This window comes from Mustela erminea, chromosome 11 (assembly GCF_009829155.1).
Source record: "Mustela erminea isolate mMusErm1 chromosome 11, mMusErm1.Pri, whole genome shotgun sequence".
NCBI lineage: Eukaryota > Metazoa > Chordata > Mammalia > Carnivora > Mustelidae > Mustela > Mustela erminea.
The window spans coordinates 42,098,352-42,125,442 of NC_045624.1; the positions used below are offsets into that span (position 1 = coordinate 42,098,352).

General features: G+C 39.6%; 1 protein-coding gene across 4 annotated transcripts in view; it reads left to right on the forward strand.

Annotated features, from left to right (window-relative positions):
- The first annotated feature begins 89 nt into the window (after nucleotides 1-89).
- DPY19L1 (dpy-19 like C-mannosyltransferase 1) overlaps nucleotides 90-27,091 on the forward strand; it is a 93,936-nt gene continuing 66,934 nt past the window's right edge. For 2 of the 4 annotated variants that reach the window (XM_032304165.1, XM_032304166.1), the window contains exons 1-5: nucleotides 299-596; nucleotides 19,837-19,861; nucleotides 20,495-20,582; nucleotides 24,191-24,328; nucleotides 26,269-26,389. In XM_032304165.1, coding sequence (XP_032160056.1) covers nucleotides 299-596; nucleotides 19,837-19,861; nucleotides 20,495-20,582; nucleotides 24,191-24,328; nucleotides 26,269-26,389 — 670 coding nt within the window. Of the gene's footprint in view, nucleotides 597-19,836; nucleotides 19,862-20,494; nucleotides 20,583-24,190; nucleotides 24,329-26,268; nucleotides 26,390-27,091 lie in introns of all 4 variants that reach the window. The other 2 variants (XM_032304167.1, XM_032304164.1) reach the window with 2 other exon arrangements.

Below are 27,091 nucleotides of genomic sequence, written 5' to 3' on the forward strand. Positions count from 1 at the left end.
CACAGGGTGTCCCCGCCCCCGCCCCCCGGCGTTCCGCGGTCGCCGTGACAACCGGAGCGGCGGCAACGGCGGCGGGCGCGCGAGTCCGGCGCCGCCTCCCGGCCGTACCGCCAAAGCAAGCAGCCGCCGCCCGGCCTTGCTGCTCTCCCCGCCTCCCGGCCCGCGGGGAGGGAACGGCCCGCCCTCCGCCCGCCCGCCCGCCCGCCGGAGAGTGAGCGGCGCCCGGGCCGCCCCGCCAGCCCGCCGTTCCCCGGCCGCCGTCCGGGCGCGCGCAGCGAGCGGGCGCGACTATGCCAAGATGGTCCTGCAGGCGCGGAACAAGCACCGAGAGGCGGCCCCCAAGCCGCCCCAGCCGCCCCGCGCCTCTCAGTCGCCGCTGAGGGGGGCGCCGGACGCCGGCGCCGGGGAGCCCGGGCCCGAGCGCGCGCCCCGGTCCCCCGGGCGCAAGGGCGCCGCGGGCAGGAAGGGGCCCCGCGCCGAGCCCGCCGCGCCGTCCGCCGGGGGCGGGCTCGGGGGGCGCCTGGTGGCCGGGCTGCGCGGGGCGCTGGGCCTGCGGCGCGCGGGGCGCGGCCGGACCTGGACCACGCTCCTGCTAGGTGAGCAGCCCCAGAGCTCGGGCGCCGCCGGGACGCGGAACTTTGAGGCGCGGGCCCCTTTCCCCCTCCCCTAGACTCTCCTCCCACTTCCGCGCCGCCGAGCCCCGCCGCCCGGTCCCCGCCAGTTTGCAGCCCTCTCCGACTTTTCCTGGGACGTCCTCACCTCCTCTTCCCCTCCCCCTCCGCCTGGCTCAGCCTTCCTCGCTCCCTTCCCGTCCGCTCTCCGTCTCCGTTGAAAAAAAGAAAAAAAAAAAAATGGCCCCGAGATCAACAGCTGCCCGGCCTGGCGGCGAACTGACAGGTCTGCGCTAACGAGACTTGGGCGCCGCTGATTGGCGCGGACCGGCCGCTTTCCCGTTATCTCGGCCCCTGGCCGGAGAATGGTTTGCTTTTGGTTGGAAGTGATGCCGTGGAGCTCAAAAGCAGAAGCACGTTCCCTGTCCTAGAAAGTTGCTAAACTTATAATTAAATTTTAGCGTGCTTTTTTTCTTCTTGGCCGCAAACACTGCCGGTGGTACTTAGTGATTCCTCTCGGCACGTCACTTTCCAGGTTGTGTTGTGCTTGGGGCACTGGAGCTCTAATCCTCTCTGCTGACCTGGGAACATTTGGTGTGGAGGACTTCCCTCCTTTTCCGCTTCCATGCACCAAATGGATGATGTGCAGCGATGTGCTGGAAAAAAAAAAGTTGAAAGAGTCACAGGTTGTGGACCGACTTTAGGTATCCTTTGTTTCCTGACTGACATTCCGATAAGGCGAGTTGTAGCAGTTTAGGTAATGGGCCTAATTTTTCTAAGCCAGTAAAATGTAATACTGCCTTTAGTATATAATACCGTTAATGGGCTTTGGCTACTGCATTATTTAACTATTGGTGATTTATGCCTAATTATCCTTTCAAATTCCCTCAGTGGCCCAAAACAATTTGGATTTCAATATAGGCGAAGGATTAGGACTCAGCAATTCGGCTTCCCCTGACATAACATCCACCACTAGAAGCCGCTCAGTTATAAAAGGCCAGAGTCATCTCCGTGTGTGTGTGTGTGTGTGTGTGTGTGTGTGTGTGTGTGTGTGTGTGTGTGTTTAATGGGCTCAGAAAGGTTGATACTGTTATTTGGATACTTTTATGTATTGTAGATTCAAGCCAAGAAAATTCAGTATTTTCTGTATATTCATCCTCTTTTCAGTAGCGAGCCTGAAAAACCTTACCAGTGTGCAGGTTAGATAAGTTCACCTTGGGGAGGCAGCATGGTACAATGGATGAGACAAGCTCAAAATCCTGTGCAGAGTGGTGGTTCGGTTTAAGTTTCAAATTATTTCCTCTGTGAGCCCTTCCTTCTCTGTGACCTGAGAGTATCACCTCCCCTACTTACTGAGTAGAACTAAAAGGGGGTGGCTAATATATGGGAAGGCATTCTGTGTCTAAAGCCTTTAATGAGTTTTAATTGCTGTTATAAAAGCACATGCATAATGCTGATTTGTGACAGAATGAAGCTGCATTTTTATTGAGTGGCTAGTGTAAACATTAACCACTTCATAGTGAAATATGGAAGGGCACCACTTCTTTTTCAGGGAGGTTACAGTAACACCCATAGGATAACCATCTTGCAGTTTTCTTGTAATTGCATTTACTTTGAATCTTTTATTGGATGGCTTAGCTTTGGATTTAGTAAGCATTATATTTAATGCTTATACCTAAATGCAGTTTTGTATTAATAGAACACTGTGGCACTTTACTTGACTTCCCCTTTGGGTATTGGTAAGAGGTACAGGGAAGGAGCTGTCTCACATCTGTGGGTGTACTCTGGACACTGGTCGTTGGATGGAGGTTGGATGATTTTCTATACATTTACAAAAGGCCATCTACCGGATTCTGGAGAATGAACGGACATAGGATGTTTGGTTCTTCCTCTGGCCTTGTACCCTTGGGTCCTGCAGGAAGGAGCAGAGTTTAGACATTTTTGAAAGCTTTCTCATTCCCTCTCTTTTTGCCCTTTGCAGAATGAGTGTGAATTGAGTTGACACCATGCAAGTCTTTAGTGTAGGATTTTGCTATCACAAAAATGGCTTTATTTCTGTTTGGGAAGAAATTTTACAACTTGAAGCTCCCTGATAGCACACATACTTAAGTGTTAGAAACTGACTAGAGGTTCTCGATTCGGTTTCTTTCATCTCCTCCGTATGTACTAAGCACTGATAAACTCACTACCTACCAGGATGACCCTTTCTGCTGTTGGGCAGTGTTAAGCACTGTTAAAAAAATCTACTTAACAAACACACATGTTTTTCTTATTTTTAGACCTTATTTCTATTTCTCACTACCTACCACGATGACCCTCTCTGCTGTTGGGCAGTGTTAAGCACTGTTAAAAAATCTACTTAACAAACACACATGTTTTTCTTATTTTTAGACCTTATTTATCCATCCAATGACCAGTGTTATTTAGTGATAACAGTCATTATGAATTGTTTTTCAAATGTTTGTTTTTTGCAGTATCACTCTAATAGCTCCCTACATCAGTCAAGGGGAGCAGCAATATAGTAAAGAAAAACCATGATGCTGTTTCTCCAACGTTATTGACCATAACTCACAGTAAGCAATACAATGTACATTAAATCTGTTCACACTTCTAGAAGTACAACCCAGTACATATACGCATGTTTCTGTTATTCCATTTAGGTATGTCGGTGTCCTGGTAGGAAACAGATTTCACTTCTGTTTTCAGAAGTGAACAGTTTTAAGGAACCCATAAAAGACACTGAAATATCCCTGCCTATCAGCAGTCAGAAGGTGCTGCCACCTCTGGGCCTCCAGGGGAGGGGGTGCTTCATCAGGAGCTGACCCCGGGGAGGGCTGTGCTCTGGGCGCAGTATCTCCCAGGAAGGGGGACCCCAGATCCTCTCCTCCCACCCTCTGCTCTCCCGCTCATGCCCCTCACTGGCTGACCAACTGGAACCCCTCTGGCAACGGACCCAGCTGAAGCATTCTGTAGGCCCTGGAATAAGACAGAGAAGGGAAGAGAGTGGGTTTAGAGACGCAGAAATGTGCGTATACTTGAAACAAGTGTCGTGTAACAATACTTACTCCTATAATGTGCGGTATACTCTGATTTCCTATTCTGTCGTTTTTAAAAAATAAATGCCATTTACTAACTCTCGAGTTTTATGACATCGTATTAAAACTTATGGTTTGAAAACACTGCCTTAGAATAACTGTTTTCTGATTCTATACCTGTTTTTAACTAGTTGGGGGCCTGAGGAAGGCATTTAGCTTCCCTGAGCCTCAGTTTGTGTATAAGTAAAAATGGGAGGCCTGGGTTAGACTGGTGGCTCTCAATCTTAGCAAAACTGGACTAGAGTCACCTGGAAGCTTTAAAAAAATCCTGATAGTCAAGCCACGCATCAGACCAGTTAAGTCAGAATCTGGGGTAGGGTTAGGTGGAGGGAAGTGTCAGTAATTTTAAAGCCCTATGTCCTGCCTCTACTTAGAAGCAAACTGTCCAGCATCACGGGGATGACATTCCTACACATCAGCGACCCCCCTAGTACTAAGTGCTAGTACTAGAAGCACTAGTACTAAGTGCTTCTTGCTTCCTGTCTTTTACTTATATTTTAAATTTATTTATTTTTAAGATTTCATTTATTTATGACAGAGATATTGAGAGAGGAAACACAAGCAAGCGGGGAGATGGAGAGGAAGAAGCAGGCTCCCTGCTCCGATATGGGGCTTGATCTCAGGACTCTGGGATCATGACCTGAGTCAAAGGCAGATGCTTAACTAACAGAGCCACCCAGGTGCCCCCCTCTTTTATTTATTATTTTATTTTATCTTATTTTTTAAAAATTTTAAAAAAGATTCTATTTATTCATTTGACACAGAGAGAGTGCACAAGCAGGGAGAGTGGTAGGCAGAGGGAGAGGGAGAAGCAGGCTCCCTCTGAGCAGGGAATCCAATGCAGGGCTCAATTTCAGAACCCTGGGATCATGACCTGAGCCAAAGACAGATGCTTAACCGAGGGAGCCACCCAGGTGCCCCTCCCCTCTTTTAAGGCAGGGGAACAGACAGTCCAGTTTGCCCATTTCTCCTAGTCTCTGTTGTTTTCCCAAACCTGGGGCTGTAAGTTGCCATTCTTTGTCTGATATGGCTGTTAGTTTAGAGTTCTTTGTACCCATGTCTATTATCAAAAGAGGGTAGTGAAAAGGATAACTGGAGAGGGCTCTGTGTTTCAAAGAGAAATGGAAGGAGTCCTTTCTGAGGCGGAAGTGAAGAATATGCATGTTAAGCACGCAAATAAAGCATGCCTGTGGCGAAAGGCTACAAGGTAAGATGTCATCTACAAAACATAATAAAATTGTAACCTGAATACGGAAGAGACAGGTAATGAAAACTATTGTTTTTCCCCTTACCTCTGTCCTACTTGACTCGTTTGTTACCTGTCTGGTTCCTAAAGTCAACGGCAACTTCACCCTACTGTAAGTGGGTCCTTTATTGGCAAGGCTTCTCATATGCACCGTGAGGACATTTTGGATTGAATAATTCTTTGTTTGGATGGAGGCGGGGGAAGCTTTCCTGTGCATTGTGGGATGGTTAGTGGCCTCACTGGCTTTGAAGTAGCATAGACATCTCCGTACTGACCTGAATCTGAATCTTGTTTCTACACTTAAAAGCTATAGGTCCTTTAATATTTCTGACTCTTGGCTGCCTCATCTTTAAAATGGGGATGATAAATGCCCCACATGGTTATGGTAAAGAATAAATAATATATGTAAACTGCAGCTTTACTCGTGTTTACCAATTACTGAATGCCTACTACGTCTGATGCTAGTTTAGGGGGATAAGATGGAAGAGAAGACAGCTGTAGCCTCTGTCTCCATGGAACTCCATTCTAAAAGGGTCAGGGACAAATAAAAGTAATACTACCTTGCAGTAAGTCCAGTGCAGGAAAGAAAAAGTAGCTGAGATAGAAAAAAAAAATAGGAGATACCTGCTTAAGAATCAGAAAAGTCTTTGGGGAGGTAGCCTTCAAAGTGAGCCCTATAAGCAGAGAAGAAGTGCACTGTCCAGAGGAAGAGAAAGGGCAGTGTGGCACACAGCATTTGCTGTGGTAGGCCACAGCTTAGCCTGTCCTACACGACAGGGGCACGGACTGGGTCTCCTTAAAGAGCTTGTATGATGGGAAGCTACTGAGGAGTGTTGAATAGGAGAATAGCATGATTTAATTTTTATTTTGAGAAATCTACTCTTGGGAAAATGGCTTGTGGAGTACAAGGGCAGAGCAGAGAGAAACCATGCAGGGGAGGCTCTGGCGGGGATCTGTAAGAGAATGGTTGGCTATGATGAAGGGGAGGAGATTTGAGATCTGTTTTGGAGAGTAAAACGGTAGGAATTGCTGATGAATTGGACTTGTATTGAAGGAAACGGAAGAGTTATGAATCATTTCTAGGTTTTGGTTGCTGTAACCAGGAAAACAAGGTGGCATTAATCGAGATCATGAAGACGAGGGGCATGGGTGAGGGCATAGGTTTGAGAGAAAAGATGAGAATTCTATCTTGGTTATGGTACCTTTGAGACATTTTGTGAGGTGTCCAAGTAAAACTGCCAAGTGGGCCGTGGGGCATAAGAGAAGATGTCAGAATGGAAACACAATAGGGCATCACCAGCAACTGGGTGGTATTAAATTAATGGGAATCGATAATAGCATCTTTTACTGATCCCGGGTTTACTCTGTGCCAGGCATAGCTCTAAGTGCTTTAGATTAATTCATTTATCTTAAACTCATTTCACTGCTAACTCAGTCCTGACAATGACTTTGTGATCGTCATACCCGTTTTATCAGATAGGAGATTTGGGGCACACAGATGTTAAATAACTTGGCCAAGATCATCCCTAGAATGTGGAAGGGTCAGGATTTGAACCCAGGCAATGTGGCTTCAGAGTTCATGCTCTTAACTGCTATGCTGTATTTCATCTTCTCTAGGGCGGGTATAGCAAAAGAAGAAATGAAGCCCCAGGACTCAGTTCAGAGAAACCGCTAACTTTAGTATTCAATAAATGTTAGCTTTCTTGTTCCTTCCTAGGGGAAATAAAGAAAAGAGGGATCATGCATAGAGATATGGGAATAAGAAGTGGACATATTGAGGTGGCATAATGGACAAGAAAAACTGAGGAACTATGAAGACAGGGACCACTGGCCATCTTAGTGGGATGGCTTTCAAAGAAACACTTAGATACAACTGAGCATCAGCTCTGAGGGTGTAGGAATACATAGATGTTGGGCCAGTACATTTCCCTGGAAAGCCAGTGAATGAAATGGGAATTTGGGATTTAAAGGGTTTCTTCAATGTTTAAAACCAGTGTTCTTCTTTCTGAGATAGACTTCTGGTTAACTCTAAAGAACTATTTATAATAATTTAAACAGCTTTATTATTAAACTAAACAATTAGGAGGGTTTTGAATATGTTATATTCATGTGTGCTCAAGTAACAAATGTGATGAGTTTAGATTGTGTAAATATAAGGGTATATTACCAATTTGTGATTGATTTTTGGCCTATTATACGGCATCAATACTAAAAGCAGGTAAAACTTTATTATACACATGCATATTTAGATGTTGCTAAAATTTGAACTATAGCTGTTTTTATAAGTTCTATACACTTAGCCTGTTAGACTGTATTAATGTTTCTTAAAGTTTATCTTAATGAGATTTACATTATCGCAGAGACTGTATGTCTGTGTGCCTGTTTCTAAGCAGGGTAGCTTTAGGCTTTATAATTTACATCTTTAGTGCTAAATTCCTGCTTTGCTAGTTTATCTTTTGCCATCAGATTATACTTTGCCCAAACCGTTGGAACATTACTCTTCCAGGGATGAGTTTGCTAGTTTTCTTTGGTTACCATTCTAAAGAGGATTAATCATCAAAGTTAGTAAAAATTACATCTATTTCTAGGTCAAGACCTTTATGCTGCTGTTTAATTCCATAAAAGGCAGTATCATTTCATAGGAAAGATCAGTTCTCCATGAATGATCTTTCATAATTCAAGAATCATTGAATAGGAATAAATTTAAAAGTGGAAGAATTGATTTTTAGAGTACATAAATCTACAACTATTGTTAACTTTTTTCCGCTTCAATACTATTTTTAAAAAATTTTTTTCAGCATTGTTATTCTTTCCCGAATACATTTACCCCTGAATACATTCCCCCTGAATACATAAATGAGCAGCTCACACATCTTCACGTTTGTCCAGAATATTCCATCGTGTTTGACTTCCTTTCCAAAGTAACCAGTTGCTGGATGTGTTTTTCAGGTCTGTCACTGCACATGATCAATGCTTGGGCAGCATTTTGTAATTTTAACTTTTAGCAGCAAATGTTAACATAATAACCTAGTCACCAAGATCACTCACAGAAGTTCTATTGTGATTCATTGTACTGACCAAGAATGGGGGGAGTTTTTCTTCTAGTTTATAGTAGTACCAACTGTATTTTAAACACAGTTTATAAATTACTTGGCCAATTACTTTTGAAAACTTGCCACCTTGACAGATTTTTAACTTGAGAAGTTTGTTATAATTGAGAAGAGTGAGGCTTTAGTCATATTTTTATACAACTCAACTCAAATTTGCCTAAAATGCTATTGCTCTGCACCGGATTTGTCTATTACTTCCTAACAGTAATCACTGCTTTTTGTAATGCAGCTTTTCAGTGCTTCAGTTGTCAAACCTCAGAATCTTTTCTCCACATTTTAATAATAATCATAAAGAACTTATGTAACTAGCACAGTGCCACTGTTTTCTACTACATTTAAAAGTGTGTTTTTTTTTAATAAGACCTTATTTCTCATTCTTTTGTCATCTTTGATCTCGATGGAAATATCATAAAAAATCTAGAACTGAAATGTTAGTTACTGGAATTTTACATGTGAAGAAAGTAAAGTAGGTCAGGTGAGTGGCCTGACATCATTAGTGAGTTCGCAGGGGGAAGTCTGAGATCGAAGTTAAGGTCTCTTGGCTTGTTGAGCATATCTGTCAAATTGTAGGTTTCAGATCTATAGTTTTAGGCAACTGTCAAAAAACTATCAAAGAAACATTAATGCAGGGTGCCTGGGGTGCTGCATTTGAGTGTCTGAGGTTTCAGCTGGAAATCTCAGGGTCCCAAGATGAAGCCCTGCCTCTGGCTCCGCCCTCAGTGCCTTGTCTGCTTAGGACTTTCTCTGCCCTGGTGGCCCCAAACCTTCTCCTCCCAAATGAATACTCAATTTTTTTTTTTTTTTTAAGACACACTAATGGGACGATGACCTCCTATATTCTAAGACCTGATAACTCTCTTGGCAAGAACACTACTTTTCTGGCTTCTGCTTATTTGGGGGGAATCACTCTGTTATATCCTTACGGTCAACCTGTTAGTTTCCATTTTGTTTTTCCTAACTATTTTTTTTTTAAATGATTAGATTCTGAATTATTTTGGATTGGTTGGTTGTTTGGCATTAGTATAAAACAAAGTAAAATAGTAATCAGTGATATCATGGTTTTCTTAACCATTAAGGAATAGGGTATTTGGGATATCCAAGGGCAGTTTGCAATTTGTGGGGGACTCTATAACCTGAAGATTGGAATGATTTCTTGATTTTAAAGATTTTATTTATTTATTTAACATAGAGAGAGATCACCAGTAGGCAGAGAGGCAGGCAGAGAGAGAGAGGGGGAAGCAGGCTTCTGCCGAGCAGAAAGCCCAATGCGGGGTTCGATCTGAGGACCCTGAGATCATGACCTGAGCCGAAGGCAGAGGCTTAACCCACTGAGCAACCCAGGTGCTCCGGAATGATTTCTTGATTAATGAACTTGTTAAAATCTCTTGCCTAATGTGATAGGCCTAGGTTTATATTGTATATGTGTGGATCTTTTTTTCCCCTCTAAAGAAGAGCTGCAGCTTCTACGCTTTTTCCATTAGGTTTATTAAAGTTTTGCAGTTTTGCTGTGATTGCTCAGAAGCATTTAATGGCCTAGCATATTATTTTGGGTCTGTATTTATCTAGCTACTTGTACTTAAAACACTGAAATGCCTTTCTTTCAATAAAGAGAAACCTACTTTGTGAAGATTAGTAATGTAGGTTACTGTTTGATTTAGAAATATTTGTGTTCACATTATGTGAGGATAAGATTTTAAAGGAAGTTAGAATTTATTGCTGTAAAAACCCATATGCGGGTAATATTCTATTAAGTATTCCCTACTTTAATATATGTATATGCATAAATGTTTAAAAATGTGAAAATTTACTTTGTATATTTCTCTGTTTAGAAGCCTAATTATATTCTTTTTGAGGGTGGTGATATACATTTTCTATGCTCTGTTTTCATATATTCATTTTAAAATAAGACTTTGTCCTTGATTTTTAAATTATTTCTAAAGAATTTCCTTCCATATGTGAATGCATTCTTTTGGTTAAATGTGCTTATTAACATTTTCATGCCCAAGCTTCTAATTCAAAGGACATCAGTGGTCAGAGTCATAGAATCCAGGCTTTCCTCCAGGTAATAGTGTGTCCCACGCATGTGACCGTGTACCTCCTAGGAAAATAAGAGTCATATTAGACTCATGAGGACTCCTGGATCGTTTTACTTAATATGTGAAAGTGTTCTGTAAACTGCAACTGAAAAACAGATATTAGACATTGTCATTGTAATTGAGAGCTTCCTAGTTTTTTCCATGTATAAGGTACTGTTTTGGTTAATGCCAAATATATGGAGGAGATTCAAATGAACTAAAAGTCAGCCTTGCTGCCATAATCACATAGACCCCTGAATTCTAGAGCTTGGTAGTAGTGTCTTCATACATAACTGAATTTTAAAGCGGTCATGGTCCTTGGGACTCAATATCTCTAGTAACAAATTGAGTCCATTTCTTTTTTTTCTCCATTCAAAAGAGAAAACAAATTAAAAGGGCCAAACCTGCAAAGACTTTTAGTTTAGGGAGCAGGAAGATCAAAATGAAAACAGAAAATAACCAGGCAGGCATCTTGGAGAGTGTGAAGTCCTATGTATTAGTAGTAATTGTAGCTATACAAGGTTTTTAAGTACAAGGGAAAGAGATAACTGAGGAAAAAACGCTTATTCACATTTGGTAAAAATGAGGCTGAGAGAGGCTAAATAACTTATAAGTCTTAAAAAATCCAGGGACCTATTTTCTTTTTAAGAGTGACTTTCTTGCCAGGGGAAGTAAAGAAGGATTTGATTTTTAGTTTAAAATTTTTCCCTTTCTTAATCATGTTTTCTGCTCTAGGATTTTGACAATTTCTCCTTCGGAGTGTCTTTTGAACTAATATTTGCCTTTTCCTAATAAAAATTGCTAGAAGTGTAGATGTCCAAGCCCCAATTGAAAGCTTTTGAGTCGGGGTCTTTGAGAGTGGGGGCCCACAAATGCAGTCTTAATATGCCTCTCCTAGATAAACACTCTCAACCCTCATTGAGAACATTAGAATCACCCCCTGTGCCAAACCTAGCAAATGTTCAAAGCTCTCAGGTGATTTCACTGTGCTGTCAATGTTGACACATTGTCCTTAAAAGAGTTTCTGTATCATCTAAGGGGCCTTGTTAAAATGTACATTTGGAGTCAGGCTTCTGGGATGGGACCCAAGAGCCTGCATTTCTTTTTTTTTTTTTTTTTTTAAAGGACTTTTTTTTTTTTTTAAGATTTTATTTATTTATTTGAGAGAGAGACAGTGAGAGAGAACATGAGCGAGGGGAAGGTCAGAGAGCGAAGCAGACTCCCCGTGGAGCTGGGAGACCGATGCAGGACTCGATCCCGGGACTCCGGGATCATGACCTGAGCCGAAGGCAGTCGTCCAACCAACTGAGCCACCCAGGCGTCCCAAGAGTCTGCATTTCTAACAAGCTCTCAGGTGATACAATTACTGCTGGAGGACACTTGGAATACACAGAGCCGATTTCACATTAAATTTTGTGAACTACCACCTACATTTTCTTCCAGTCATTTTTGTACCAATGATAATGAACCTTGACTATATACCAGAAACACTTGTGAATTAAAAAAAAAAAAATTCCTGGGGCACCTGGGTGGCTCAGTCGTTTAATCTCTGCGTTCGGCTCAGGTCATGATCTCAGGGTCCTGGGATTGAGCCCTGCATGGGGCATCCAGCTCAGCTGTGAGTCTGTTTCTCCCTCTCCCTCTGCCCCTCTGCCTGATAAATAAATAAATAAATAAATAAATAAATAAATAAATAAAATCTTTTAAAGAAAGTCCCTGGAATTTCAGATATAGAGGCTCTGGGTTAATACTCAAGTATCTCTAGTTTTATTTAGTGCCACTGATGATTCTAATGCAATCTCAGGGTTTAGACCACTATGACTTGTATTACTGCATGGTGATGTAATCTCTGAAACTTGCTTTGGTTCTTTATTGAGTGGCTCAGTGCTTCCCAACCTTTTTCATACCATGGCACACATGGAAAATAACAATATTTGTGTGGTAGGGAGTGGGGAAGTGGTGTCTTCAAAGCCTGGAGGTTCTTGGCCCCCAGGGACTCTAGTTCTCTCATCCTTAGCACTCCAGGCCCCACTGGTTGAGAAGCTTTGTAAACTAGTATTCATGGAGCTCTGAGAGCCGGGCACACTATATGTGTGTGTGTGTGTGTGTGTGTGTGTGTGTGTGTGTGTATAGTGAGTAGGCCCTCAGTAAATGTTGTCTTGTTACTGCCTTTATCATTTATATTCTGTACTGTGTATTAGTGATGGGAGTTTTTTGTTTGTTTGTTTGGTTTGGTTTGGTTTTTTGTTTTTTGGTTTTTTATCATGTTGGAGTCCAGGCCACATGCGGCTTTCCTGTAGCTGTCTTCTTTTCTGGCTACCCACCATAAATCCTCACCTAGATGGTAATCATATCTTGAGCCCTATCCCTCCCTTCCATCCAACTTTAATAGACCCTGCCTTGAGAAGGTCACTACTAATCTGCCTTTTCAGATTTTTTTTTTTTTTTTACAGTTCATAGACTTTGTGCCCTTTGCTTCAGTGCCTAATGTGTTCTCTCATTATTTTATGTGCCTAAATCTTATCTCTCAAAGGTTTTATTTTTAATGTTGGCTAATATTTCTTTAATGTTGTTGGTTTCTAGGAAAATGCATTATGCATCTAGTTGGCATTTAGATACTTGTTGACTTTAGAGCAGTTATAACTCAAAAATTCTAGGTGCTAGAAAGAAGACGGGAGCTGAGCTTGTGTATACATGACTCTTTGCCCTTTTTAAATTGGGTCATACAGAATGTCTTTTCACTTGTTGCTTCATTACACAGAAACTGACCTCTGTTTCATTCTAGGTACTGTAGACTGAAAATATGATTTCTTCGAATATTAATTTTATTGTAATATATATACCTACATGTAATGGGAACCCTTTGAGCAGTTTGGAATGCTTAGATATTATCTTTAGGAATGTACGTTTTTGTTTAGTTGAGTACATTCTGTAGTTTCTCTTACACAGTGATCATCATTTAACATTTCAACCCAGTGAGGTGCCAGGCATAATGCTAAGGGTGTGGATATTAAGATGAATTAAACACAAGCTCAGCCTCAAGGCCTTTGCATTCTAGCAGAGGAAGCTGTTGTATGCATGACTAGCTATTTAGGTGCTATAATAAAGGTATTTTAGCTAGGGTGGCAGGATAAGCTTCACAGAATGTCAAGTTTGAATTCCTGTGACTTTGAAGGATGAAATAGGAGTTTACCGGCAGAAGCAAAGGCGTAGCCTCATAAAACATGTGGTATTTTAGGGAATGGTTGTCCAGTGCAGAGGGCAGGAAGGGTGTGTGGTGCGGATTAACTGGAAGTTGACTAGAATGTGGGCTCCATGGTCTGAGCTATGGGAAGCCATGGAACTTTTCAAAGAGGGGGATGAGATGCTTAAACCTGTACACTTAGAAATTGACTTCATTCTCTAGGATGATGGGGAACAAGAAGACTATTTACTGGTGTCCTTTCCATTTGGAAAGAAACTCTTAGACTCTGAATAGATCCTTGAGAAATAAAAAAATGACTAGTAATATTAGGAAGAGGTTGAGTAAACTTGTCAAGGTTGACTTGGAAACCTTGTCCAATAGATTTAAGGGGAGGATCCTTAACCTCTTTTTGTCATTTGTCACTTGAGAGTTAGAAAGGCTAAAACTCTTTAGAATGCTTTAAGTATGGATTAACCTCTATTTAGGAATAAAATATATTAAATTTCACAAGTCATTTTGGACTTAGAATATATTTTTCCATATAAATATTGTTACAAGACGAGGTCATCAAATGCCCGTGTGGGAGAGGAGGCAGTTCTTCCCCAGTGGAAAAAAAATGGAGGTTTTGAATTAGAACCATCTGCCTCCAGGTGGTTCTTGCCATTTATTAGCTTTGTGCCTTTGCGGGAAATGACCCCTCGAAGGCCCAGTTTTCCATTTGTAAAATAGGAATAAATACCCCCAAGGCTGTGTGAGAATCAAATGAGAGAGTTGGTGAAGATGCTCTGAATTTCAAGTCAAATACTGGTTAGGAAGTACACATATAAGGGCAAAACGTAACCTGGATGGGATAGCGCGGTCCTTATCAGGAATGCCTGTTGCTGGCTGCAGTTGAGGGCGAGTCTCCTCTGGGGTTACCACAGAAGGGCAAAGGGAGAGGCAGCCCCCCTTGGTTTTGTGGTTCTTGCTTTCCTCCCTTGAGGAGGAGAAAGAAAGAAAGGGCAGTGGGTCTCTAGCCCTAGAGTGCATGAAACTGAGTTGGGTATCTTAAAAATGTAAATCACAGGGGTCACTACTTTCCAGCAATCCTGATGGCAGTGTGCGGATTATCCACAAAGAAGCCCAAGACTTCAGAGTCATCTTCTTAGGAGGGGCAACTTGAGGGAAGGGAGGATGCTGGGAGAGGAGGTGAGTGCAGGAAGGGTTTGGGTGCTGGGTGGAGAGGGAATAGGGTTTAGGAGCCCCTGAAGATTGAGTGGAACCTATGGAAAAGCCCCCTCTCCCACTTCTTTTCTGTTCCTCCTGCCTTCCCTCTGTTAGGGTACGGAGTCGACCACCCCTCAATTAGACAGAGAACACTTTCGATAATGCAAGTCACACAGCGAGGTTTATTTCCAGCTAGCTGGGGTCCAAGTATCTGCCCGGTGCAGCGGGTTTCAACAAGGACCCCAGCACTCAAAGCCAAGGGTTTATATAGCATTTTCAAGGCACTTCTTCATGGCTACATACATATCTTGCGCCGCCCCACTTTGACAGTTTAACTTTGTTTAAACTTTTGCCACCCCAGCATCACCCTGGCGCCATCCTGGCGGTTAAGTGAGATTTAGGTTTAGAAGAAATTTAACTTTATTTACATTTCCTTCTGCCTCAGCCTCCTTCAGTTTTATGGTGGGGAGAGTGACCTTAGGCCTTGAGGAACTGAGCCCGTTGTCTCTGGAAATTGGGCCATTGAAGAGATAGCCCTTTTTGTTGTAAATCACCAGGACATTTGCAAACCAAGGGAGACTCCTGTCTTGCAGGATTGTGATCTCTGCAAGTTAACTATTTGTTTTTCTTTAACATCTGGTCCCTGTGGTGCCATCACCTAACCGCCCTGGTGGTATATGATTAAGTTGTTTCTTAGGTTTTAGCTACTTTCTCTTATCTCAAGTTACGTGCGCCCTATGGGCTGGTTAGGGACCCTCAGTAAAATGGCTTCCTGCTAACCCACTCTTACAGAGCAAGGTGCCGGCTTTTGCTTTGCCAAGATGGATGTACTTACGTCAGGGCTACACTCGAGGTGGGTACAGCCTTGTTTTTCTTGGCCTCCACACCTGGAGCTGGTTTCCAGGACTTGTTTTTAAGGCCCTTGGGGGGAAGGGGAGCAGGGACAGTTTAAGGGTTAAACAAGAAAGTTATTGTTTAACTTCAATGGAAGCCTCTGGCTAAAACAGAAATATAAAATAGGTCCTCACACCTCCTACTGCTGACCACTGTGGGCCAGGCATTAGGGTAGGGGCAGGAGGCATCCCCTCCCTATTCTCCCAATGCACTGTACTTGCTGGTGTTGGGCCATCCAGAGGAAAAGACATGATTTAGATTATTTCATTTTCCTCCGTAATTTTATCAGGTTGTGTCCATTAATTCAGCAAACATTTGAATTGAGCTCTGTGCTCAGCTTTGTGCTAAATACTATAGTATAACTTTCCGGTAAACATTGTTTCTGTCCTCAGGAAGTTACATTCTAGTTTGTTTAAAGGAGATTCTAATAACAGGAAGAAAACAATTTTCAGTGGAGAGGCTGTTCATCCCATGAAACTGAAAATCGATACATTGTGACATACAATCTGGTACAAAATTTCTTTAATCAAAAAGTGGAAGGAGTGTCTGGTTTAGTTTCAGAGTGTTGGTTATTTAGGTGCTTCCAGCAAAATGTTAAGAACCTTTCAGAATTCTCAGCCATAGGATTGCAGTCTTTTGAATTAGATTACAGAGCAAATCTTCCTTCCTTGAATGCTTTTTTTCTTATGGGATAGGCTTAGATTTTTGAAATTTCGGTGTTGGGTTTTTGTTTTTGTTTTTGTAATGTTCTGATTAAAACAAACAAAAAATGCTATATTTACTACAGTCCCTTAGAATGACAAAAAATAACATATGTATTAAAATGGAAAAGGGGATTATCAATTTTATTACACACAAAAGACTCGATGGGGTTGGTAATCACTGGACTAAATTTAGAGAAAATCGTTTATAATCTTTTCTGTAGGCAAGGAAGCAAGAAAAGCTCTAGGGGTGCCGTTAGGAATTTTTTGTCATTTTATGTCTTTATGCTTAAATTATATTCTCACAAGGCTGTATCTGCTTCACTGGGGCTTTTGTTTTCAAATGACATATAGATATACACATGTACTTACTTCAGTTTTGAATTAATTAAAGTGTAGCTAATGTGTTTTTCTCTTTGAGGGGGCAGGGAGAGAGGAGGAGAAGGGCAAAGGGAGAGAGAGAGAATCTTCAGCAGGCTCCATGCTCAGCACGGAGCCCTGTACAGGGCTTGATCTCATGACTTCGAGATCATGACCTGACTTGAAATCTAGAGTAAGATGCTTAACAGTCTGAGCCACTCAGGCGCCCCATAACTCTACTTTTTCTTTCTTTTTTTTTAAATTTATTTTTATTTTTTTTTAGAGAGAGAGAGCGTGAGCAGGGGGGAGCAGCGAGCAGAGGGAGAAGCAGGATCCCTGCTGAACAGGGAGCCGGATGTGGCACTCAGTTCCAACACCCTGGGATCATGACCTGAGCTGAAGGCAGACTCTTAACTGACTGAGCCACTCGGGTGCCCCTCTACATTTATATATAAAACTTGGTAGTTTCTGTAAAACATACTGTTTCTAACAATAGATGAATTGCAACTTTCCCTCCCTTTTATCTTAAGGTGGGGGGGGGGGGAGAAGAAGGGGAATAAGATACTTTATGGTAAGGGGAAGCCTGGCTTTTGTCTTTCCACTGCCCCCCACCCTCCACCCCATTCTCCTCAAGGGCCCATGCAGTGTAAGGCTTTCTTGTAAGACTTCTTGTCCTTGATCAACTTCCCTTTCTCTGTCCGCCCACTTAGATTACACAAGTTACTCAAGTTAGTTCTGGTAAAGTATTTAAAAAGTATCTGGCATGTAATAAGAATGCAAATGTTAGCTGCTTTATTATTATTACTACTAAATTGAAATGAACAAAGAAATTAAAACTACTGGGCAGGTTATGAATTGACCCTGGAGGCTGTGAAAGAGTTCCATTCAAAAGCCCAGAACTCTAAGAATTGTTTAGTGCTTGAGCTATTGAATTTAAGGAAGGCACCAAAAGCCACTTGGTGCCTTTGTTCTTCTGCAGAATTGTGGTATTCTGAGGAACTACAGAGGTGATGGCCTTGAGAAATCCTATTTATCACTCTGGAATTGTGAAGGTTAAAGTCTAATTTAAAAGCATATGTGAAATGCATTGCCCTTAAATTTAGTAGAAGACCTGATGCATTCTTTTACCAGAATTACTTAGTATTATTCTAGAAATGTATTACTGTTGTCAAATGAGAAGAAACCAACAGCAAAATTATAAAATAGGAGCAAAATTATCATTTTTAAGTAATATCGTTCAAAATAGAGGATTGAGGATGATAAACCAAAAAACTATAAGAATTAATGATAGTTTAGTAAATGAGTAAAACAAGTACATTGCAAAATAAGTACACGTCAAAAATAAATACATTAACAGCATCTAATAAAGTATAAAAAAGATTTCATGGATCTTAGTAGGAAAAATGTTGATTAAGCTTACAAGAAAGACAATATGAATAAACTGTAATAACTATATTAATTCTACTGATAAGATTTTTGTCAAGGCAATGGAAAAAGGAGTTGAATAATTGAAGGTATATACCATGTTTATGGTTGTAAACATATGGATTCCTACTGTCAATGTGTAGATTCTTTCCAAATTATAAATGAAATCCCAATTATAATCTCAAAAGGATTACCAAAGTATTTGTGTCAAGTGTTATGTATGATAAAGATGGCATTTACATTTTATGAGAGGAGATTGATTTATTCAGAACATGATAGATTATTGAGAAAATAAAGCCCAAACTTCATTATTGCAGGGCTAAGTCTTTAAAGGCAGAAACCAAAAAGGAAATGGATGGTAAATTTGGCAACAACGACAACAAAAAAAATCAAAATTTTGAAAGCTCAAAGTACCATATATAAGCAAATGTCAAATGACAAACATGGTTAAATATTTGCAGTTGTAGTGATCTAGAAAGAGTAACTTTTGTCTTGTATAACCATTAAGATCTCCTAGGTAGAGTGTATTTTTTAATTTTTAAAAATATAAATACTACAGGCTGCCTGGGTGGCTCAGTGGGTTAATGCTTCTGCCTTTGGCTCAGGTCAAGATCCCAGGGTCCTGGGATCAAGCCCTGCAGCGGGCTCTCTGCTTAGCAGGGAGCCTGCTTCCCACTTCTCTCTCTGCCTACTTGTGATCTCTGTCAAATAAAAAAATAAAATATTAAAAAAAAAATATATATATATATTTCTTTAAGAATAAAGGCAATAAGTTCCAGACTGGTTTTCATTTCTAAGAGCATTTTCATACTTCAGTTCCTTATTAGTTATTTAATCAGAAGCCTGCAATAAGATGAATCTTGTGGCATAAGAAAATTGGTATTTTCTGGATTCTTCTTAGTACATTCTTTTTACTTGGACAGAAAGCAACTATTGATTTTCCTATGAGACTGATTTTATTATTACCTTGTTTTCTCTTCCTTACCTTTTCTTTCTTCCTTTTACCCTGATAAGAGAAAAAAACTCTAAAGGCCTGAGATATAAGGGAAGTCATTTTAGATTTCTTTCTAAGTCAGCATAACTATACATAAACTTGGTTTAAACCAAAAGCCTGATTTATGGCCTGCCACACATACATTATACACCTGCTTTGTAAATGAGTAGCCTAAAGGAAAACCATCTTGTCTTTAAGATATCGATCAATGCTCCTACTCTGCATTCCTTGACATTAAAACTTGTGTTGCCTGCCTGTATGCTAATCTATAATCTTTTGAGCTTTTACAAGATGTAAAAAAGTATATAACAGTAAAAACTGTTTATTCCACAAATCACTTTCTTCCCTGTGAAGAGTGTGTTTCCTGGGCAGCTGTCCTAACTTGGCCTCTACTTTTAGAGATTCTAAAATGTTTGCTTGTTTTGCGTCAACAACCCCTCCATCTCTTGTTTTTATTTCATTCTACATTTGTTTAAAAAAATAGGAAAGTTTATCATAAAAATCCAGATATTGCAACAATATACAAAAAGTTGTAAGCTCTCGTTTTATTCATCCCCAGTCCTGTGCCCTGAGGTCACCATATTTCTTTATTCTAGAGTTACCTTTCACTGCTGGTTCTGTCCCTGTGGCAGTGCTATTTGTGGAAGTTTCCATCTGAGGTTTTCTTGTGTAGTTTTTGTCAAATAGTAGGCCCCCATTTTGTTGAATGACTGAATAAATGAAATTTGTAGATATATGCCTAATTCTTTCATAGACCAAGCTGTTGGATTTTAAACCTAGCCCTGGGGTTTCTTTCAAAGAGTCACTCTCTTTCCCCAGTTGCTAAGAGTCCAACATCACATATCCCAAATGCTTATCTTTATAATCCTTTTCCATAAAGTGAAAACATTTCTTTATGCTAGTATACTAATTTAAATTTCTTTTTTTTCTTTCAGCTGCCTTTGCAGCAGTGTTGCACTGGTAAGATTGTTTTTTTTCCTCTGGTGTATTTTATGCAGATGTTTACAACTCACCGAAGCAATTTCTTGTATATATAAAGAAATAATTTCAGGATGATAAGGGTGAATATATATTATTACATGCAACACAATAGTCTGAAGAAGTAGTTTAATTGATAAATCAAGGTCAGAATAATGTAATTTTTTAATAAAAAAAGAGATCCATTATTAAAGAGGTTATATTTGAGACTCTATTTCACTTAACATTAATATAGTGTTCATGTTGAGAGGAAGATTAATATTTTTAATCTTCTGGATAGAGTGAAATATGAATTTCATTAATCAGACATTTCGGAGATGGTAACCCAATGACATTTATAGTTCAATTTATAATTTTATTGTACTTGACTTAAATTATTGTTATTCTGGTTCATTCTAATTTTAAGATCTCATTTGAATGTGTTTTCTATTAGAAATTTTAGTGGAATGTTACGACAGAGTGGAAAAATAGATACAGATACCACTGTATTTGAATTTTATTACAAAATTATGTGCAAGTTTCTAGATACCTTTATTTTTGCTCTTAGAGTTTCTTTTAAAAATAATACTTAGTATAAGCATCAACACTTGGTCTGTCACCCTTTTGTTTTTACAGGAGCCATATAACACACCTCTTTGAAAATGATCGTCACTTTTCTCACCTCTCAACATTGGAAAGGGAGATGGCTTTTCGCACTGAAATGGTTAGTTTTTATGTGATATTTTTGGGATCTAAAAACTTTTAAGCATTTTCTAATGGAAATTTTCAAAGAAGTTTGAAAAAAGAAAGAGTAGACACCTCCCCTTGCCCATTCCGCAGCTTCAACAACCGGTGACACAGCCATTTTTCCTTCGTATGCACCTCCACACAAAGGAGACCTTAGACATCATCATTTCATCAGTAAATACTTTTGTATGTATCTCAAAAGAAAAGAATTTTTTATTACCTACAGTACTGTTGGCACACTTGAAAACAGTGAACGGTGATCTCTTAATATCGTTAAGTGTCAGCCACTGTTTAATTGGCATTATTTTTTCTTTTTATATTGATGTGTTTGTAGTCTGGAATCAGGATTCAAACCATGTCTGTACATTTCATCTAGCTGATGTTTTTCTTAAGTCTTTTAATCTATAAATTCCGCTTCCCATTTTTATTGTTTTACTATTTAGTTATGGAAGAGTCCAGGTTATTTGTCTTATAGAATTACACGTAGTAATTTATGTTATTTATTATGTTCACTGTCCAAAGTTCCCTGAAAATTGGTAGATAAAAGACTTGATAGCTGAAAGTTCAATTTTTTGGGGGGGTGGGCAGGAATATTTCATAAGTAATGTGCATTTCTTGCACCATACAAAGAGGCACACCACATCTGATTGTCTCACTTTCTGTGATGTCAAGATTGATCAGTGGCATTAGGTATTGTCATGTTGGTCCTTCTGTTATAGCCTAGCCATCAGCCTAGATCAGGTAATTCATTAAGATTACCAAATGGTAATTATCTATTCTATTATTTTTCCCCTCTATTTGTTAACTGCAGTTCTTCTATAAAGAAGAATTTTCCCGTAATATTTATTTGGTTTCTATGATGTATAATTTGTACAGGTATGAGAGGTGAATATTTGATTTTTTTTCTTTTTATTTACCACTTTTTGGAAAAATGAGTTCATTTCCTAGCATTTTCTTCTGGTAACCAATTGAGTACCTTCTTTCAGATTCTATCATTATTATCTAATGGATTTTAGCATGTTTTGTGAACTTACCTGTCTTTAGCTGACGAGAGCCTTTGCAATTGACTCTGTGTCCTTTTGACATGACCTCACTAGTATTCTATAGCTTTCTTACTTTCTAGTACTATTAAGACATTTTCTCTATAGACCTGGAATCCTACCATTTTCCAAGGAGCCCCAGTTCCTTTCAGTGGCAGATGGTATCCAGATACCACAAATTTGGTGCTGGAGGTCTTTATTGCTACTACATTTGACCCTTAAAACAACAAGGGGTTAGAGGTGCTGACCCCCGTGCAGTCCAACATCCATATATAATTTTTGACTCTTCCCAGATTTAACTGTTAATAGTGTATTATTGACAAAAAGCTGATACCATAAACAGTAAGTTAACACATATTTTTTATGTTATCTGTATACTATATTCTTTCAACAAAGTAAGGCACAGAAAAGAAAATATTAAGAAAATCATAAGGAAGAGAAAATAAATTTGTAGTACTCTATTTATTGAAAAAAGTCAAGGTGTACGTGGAGCTGTGTAGTTCAAACCTGTGTTGTTCTAGGGTCAATTAAAATTTAGGATTAAGTGGTTTTTACTTACTTCGTTTTAAATTTGTATCTACTATTAGCCCAAGAATCTTGGTTTCATATTACTTATTTTTGTGAAATAAAAGTACCAAAGATTATTAAAACTAAGATGATTGAAAACATTTTAAAACTTTCTTGCATTCCTTTTTGACTTTGGGATATGTGCCATTAGGGATGTATAGTAGAATTACTGTATCTTAAAGTTACTTGAAATCTTCTAATTTGATAGTTAATTTCTCTATTTTATTTTTATTTTGATATTTAGGGACTTAAAAATTTTCATTTTACAATTAAATAAGATGTTTACATGATTCCAAAACAAACCTATGAAACAAGATATGTTGTGGTGGTGTTCTACAGCTGCCATAACAAATATACCATAAACCAGGTGGCTTAAAGAGCAGAGATTTATTCTTTCAGAGTTCTGGAGGCTAGAAGTCTGAAATCAAAGTGTTGGCGGGACTGTGTTCTCACTGAAGGCTCTAGGGAGAATCCTTCCTTGCCTCTTCCTAGCTTCTTGTGCTTCCTGGCAATCCTTGGTGTGCCCTGGGTGGCATCGGAAATGCTATCACTCCAAGCTGTGCCTCTGTCTTCATGGGCACTTTTCCCATTGTTTCTGTGTTTAAATTTCCCTCTTCCTATAAGGATACCATTTATATTAGATGACCTCATTTTAATTTGACTACATCTGCCAGAACTTGCTCCACATAGGTTCATATTCCCAGGTTCCCAGTGGATATGAAATTCAGGGAGATATTATTCAACCTAATACAGTTGGAAATATTTTTAAAAATAGTGATAGGAAAGCTAAGCATCTTAATATCAAGAACCATTTTTTTCCTTTTCAATAAATATTGGGTATGCGAATCGCTTTCATATTGATGAGCCTTAAATCCAGTGTGGAGTTTGACAGCTGATGGATGCTGGCTACTAGTGCAGCTCTAGGCAACACTGTACAGAAGGTGAAGTTTGTTTTTTGTGTTCATCTGTCGAACCCTGTTCTGCCGCTTACCCCCTCACAAGGGGAGCAAGTACTAGTACTTGTTGATTTTTTTGATCCATGCATTATTCCAATCTTAGTATCTGTCTGAATTCCCTCATAATGAGAGTACCGCTACTGCACTCCTCCCTGATTCACACAGCCCCAGTCCTCCAGGGTTTTTACCTTATTCTGAGCTGGAAGGAAGGAAAATAGTCTGTAAAATTAGTTGGCATCTGAATGTAACTTACATGTAATATACTAACATGTAGCTTTCCTAATATATTTGGATTTTTACATGTAAATCTGGAGGAAGGATGACTGATAACACCATTTTGGGGATTCATAATGGGTTGTAGGGGGAAACATTTTTGGCTAGGGGAGGTTTCTTGGATCCCAGTAACTTAAGTTCCATAGTAAACCACTCACTTGCCCTGTTCTTAAGATAGCCTTTTCTAACACTTAAATTAGTAGGGATATGGAGTTTTCTTAAGTTACATATGTTGTCTGAGTTATGTATATTACTTTTTTAAAAAAAGATTTTATTTATTTATTTATCTAACAGAGAGAGAGAGAGAGAGAGAGAGAGAGAAAGAGAGAGGCAGATCACAAGTAGGCAGAGAAGAAGGCAGAGGGGAAGGGGGAAGCAGGCTCTCTGCTAAGCAGAGATCCCGATGCGGGGCTTGATCCCAGGACTCTGAGATCATGACCTGAGCCAAAGGCAGAGGCTTAATGCACTGAGCCACCCAGGTGCCCCTGTATATTACTTTTAAACGTTGAAACTCTTTTTGAAGATATTTTGAGTTCAATTATTTTAATTAAGACAAGGTTATTCTAAAATACGTAGTTCTTTTTTATAACCCAAGATTCTATTAGTGATCAAACACCATGAGAATAATTGTAGCTATTATTTGCTTGATTGCTTTGTTTTTCAAAAACAGTGTATTTAATTTTTTTAAGCTGGTAAGAGGCATAGAAATTATGCATTTTAATTATAACTATAACATATGCTTGTTTCAGGGACTGTATTATTCCTACTTTAAGACTATCGTGGAAGCACCTTCATTTTTGAATGGAGTATGGATGATTATGAATGATAAGCTGACTGAATACCCCCTTGTTATTAACACATTGAAAAGGTTCAATCTTTACCCTGAGGTAAGTCACTTTTTCAATTGTGTGGGTTTTTTGTTTTGTTTTGTTTTTACTTTTTAAAAGTGTTATTGCATTAAATACTGATTCTAAATGTGAGATGTATTTCAATATATTTCACCTCATTTTTAAAGAAAGATGTGTCTGTTTTCTTGGAAAGGAGTATGGAGAAAAGACTTATTAATTTTGGTGGGCTTTAACTGATTTCATGGAAACCATTACGATTGCATGGTCTAGAAAATTTAAAAACTATCTAGATTTGGTGTGTTTGTAGAGATTATAGCAAGGAAGCACCATTACATGTCATTTGCCAAATAATGTTTCTTCCCTCTCTGGGATTCTTCACTTAATTGAATGCTCTTTTTTGGGTGGAGTCGGGGAAAGGGGATTCACCCACGAGGTGAGGGAGGAAGCCAGGGGTATCAGTAACTTTTTTGGCCTCTCGTTTACCATCCCTGCCCTAATTTGACACATCCGTAAGCATTTTCCAGGGCCAAGCTGAGAGGTGACTTCTTCAGCCAGATCCTCCCTGACTTGATATGAGGGTCATCTGTTAACACACTGTCCCCGTGACTCCCCCTTCTTAGCTTACTGATGTTGCTGGACAGCACGTCCTCGTGCCAGAGCCCTGGCTGCCTTGGTCCCTGGGGATCTCAAGCCCAGGCTCAGTACCTCGACTTATCTATCGGGGCTCTCAGGCATTTCCCATTGAATGAGAGAAGTCCTGTTTCCGTCTAGATCAGTGAGTAAGCCGAATGATTAATGAGGAGATGGAGATAGAGGAAATAGAGACAAATAAATAACCACCAAGGTGAAGTATTGGTTCACTAATGTACTGTTTACTGAGTACTTTCTATGACCATGTACACATTTACTGCTACAGAAATGGGATCACACAGCAAATATTTTTTTATAAGTGATTTTTTTTTGTCTTTTAGAATATTTTTAACAGTCTTGTGTCATCTTTTCTTCCTCAGGATCAGTTTTAGTGGCTATTTATACAGTCTTCTATTGTTTATTTAGTCCATCTTTTGTGAAAATGTTCATTGTTTTCAACTTCTAAAATATTCTAGAGCTGCCATAAGCATCCTTGAAGCTAAATTTCTGTTCATAGCCTTATGTTTTTTAAACTATAAATTTGTTGATGTGGAACTATATTTAGTTCAACAGAATATATACTTTAATGATTTTGGTATGTGTTGCCAGAATGCTTTCTAGATAGGTTATACTAATCAAAGTTACCATTGGCAGTGTTTTTGAAAATGCTTATTTCCCTGAATCCCTGCCAATTTGGTAGACAAAAAAATTAAAATCACAGAGTATACTTTGTTCATTGCTATATATTTGTGTATATATGTATTTAATTCAATGCTATACATTAAAAATGCATTTGAAATTTTAAAAGTAATTGCTTGCTTATGCCCTTTGTCTATATTTCTATTTAAGTAGAGAGTAAGACCTCATTTATTACATGCTGGATATTAATACTGTGCTATATGGGTAAACATTTTCCCCCCAGCTTTTTGTTTGCCTTTCAACTTTGTGTGTGATCTGTGTGTATTCTTTCTGTATAGAAATGCTGTTACCTATTCACATCTGGAGAAATTAGATCTACTCAAGAAGACAGAGTATTTATTTGTTCAACTCTTCTTTTACGTACCTTACTAGAATTTTATACCTTTCAAAAAATATAAATCTTGTGTGTTTCATGTTATATTTTATTCTTATGCATCAGTGGAGAGTTGAACACTGACCAATGAAGAATCTGTGTAGGGGATTGTAAGGCTTATTTTACTAGGTTTAAAGGGAGCTAAGTAGATGGTATAGGGAAGGAAAATTTGATAACTATCAAAATATCTCAAAAGTATTTTAGTAATGGAACTGTTGATGATAATATCTTTTCTTTAAAAAAAATCTAAAAAATGTCTTTATTTCTTTAAAAATAGGTAATCTTAGCCAGCTGGTATCGAATTTATACCAAAATAATGGACTTGATTGGTCTTCAAACCAAGATATGTTGGACAGTGACCAGAGGAGAAGGACTGAGTCCTATTGAAAGCTGTGAAGGCAAGTTTCTTTCCTTCTTTCCAATTTCTTTCCAGATCTTTGTTGGGGCACGTTAAACTAACTACAAATTTAGTGATATAAAAACTATTTAGTGATATAAAAACTATTTTATTGTGCTTATGAATTCTGCAAGTGAGGAATTTGGGCAGGGTATAGTAGGGTTGGCTTGTTTCCACCATGTCAGAGACTTCTGCTAGACTCAGGTGGCTTGACTGAAATTAATTGGAGACTGCTTCACTGACATTCTAGCTCCCGGCTGGGAGCCTCTAGCGAGGCTGGGCTCAGTTGGGACTCTCAAATGGGACACCTACATAACGCCCTGTCCACACACCTTGGGCTGTTGTATAGCATGTACCTCAGGGTAGTCAGGCTCTTCATGGGCTCCAGGTCAGACACTGCTTGGCCACTTCCAGCTGTAGAAATCCCATGTATGACCTCCGACGTCTTCTGTTGAGGCAGTCACCAACCCAGCTGTCATCAAAAGCAGGAGCAGAGACACCCCTCCTCCCTTTACAGGAGGCGTGTCCATGAGTTTGTAGCCCTGTTTAAAAACTGCAGCTCCTGCCTTGTTCTCATCTTTGTTCCGCAGTAGTGTCACGTGTTCATATGGGAACCAAGGCAACCATTTAATATATCTGTGCCATTTTCAAAATAAGCACATTTTAATATAAATTGCCAGACATACAAAGTAATTTATAGTTA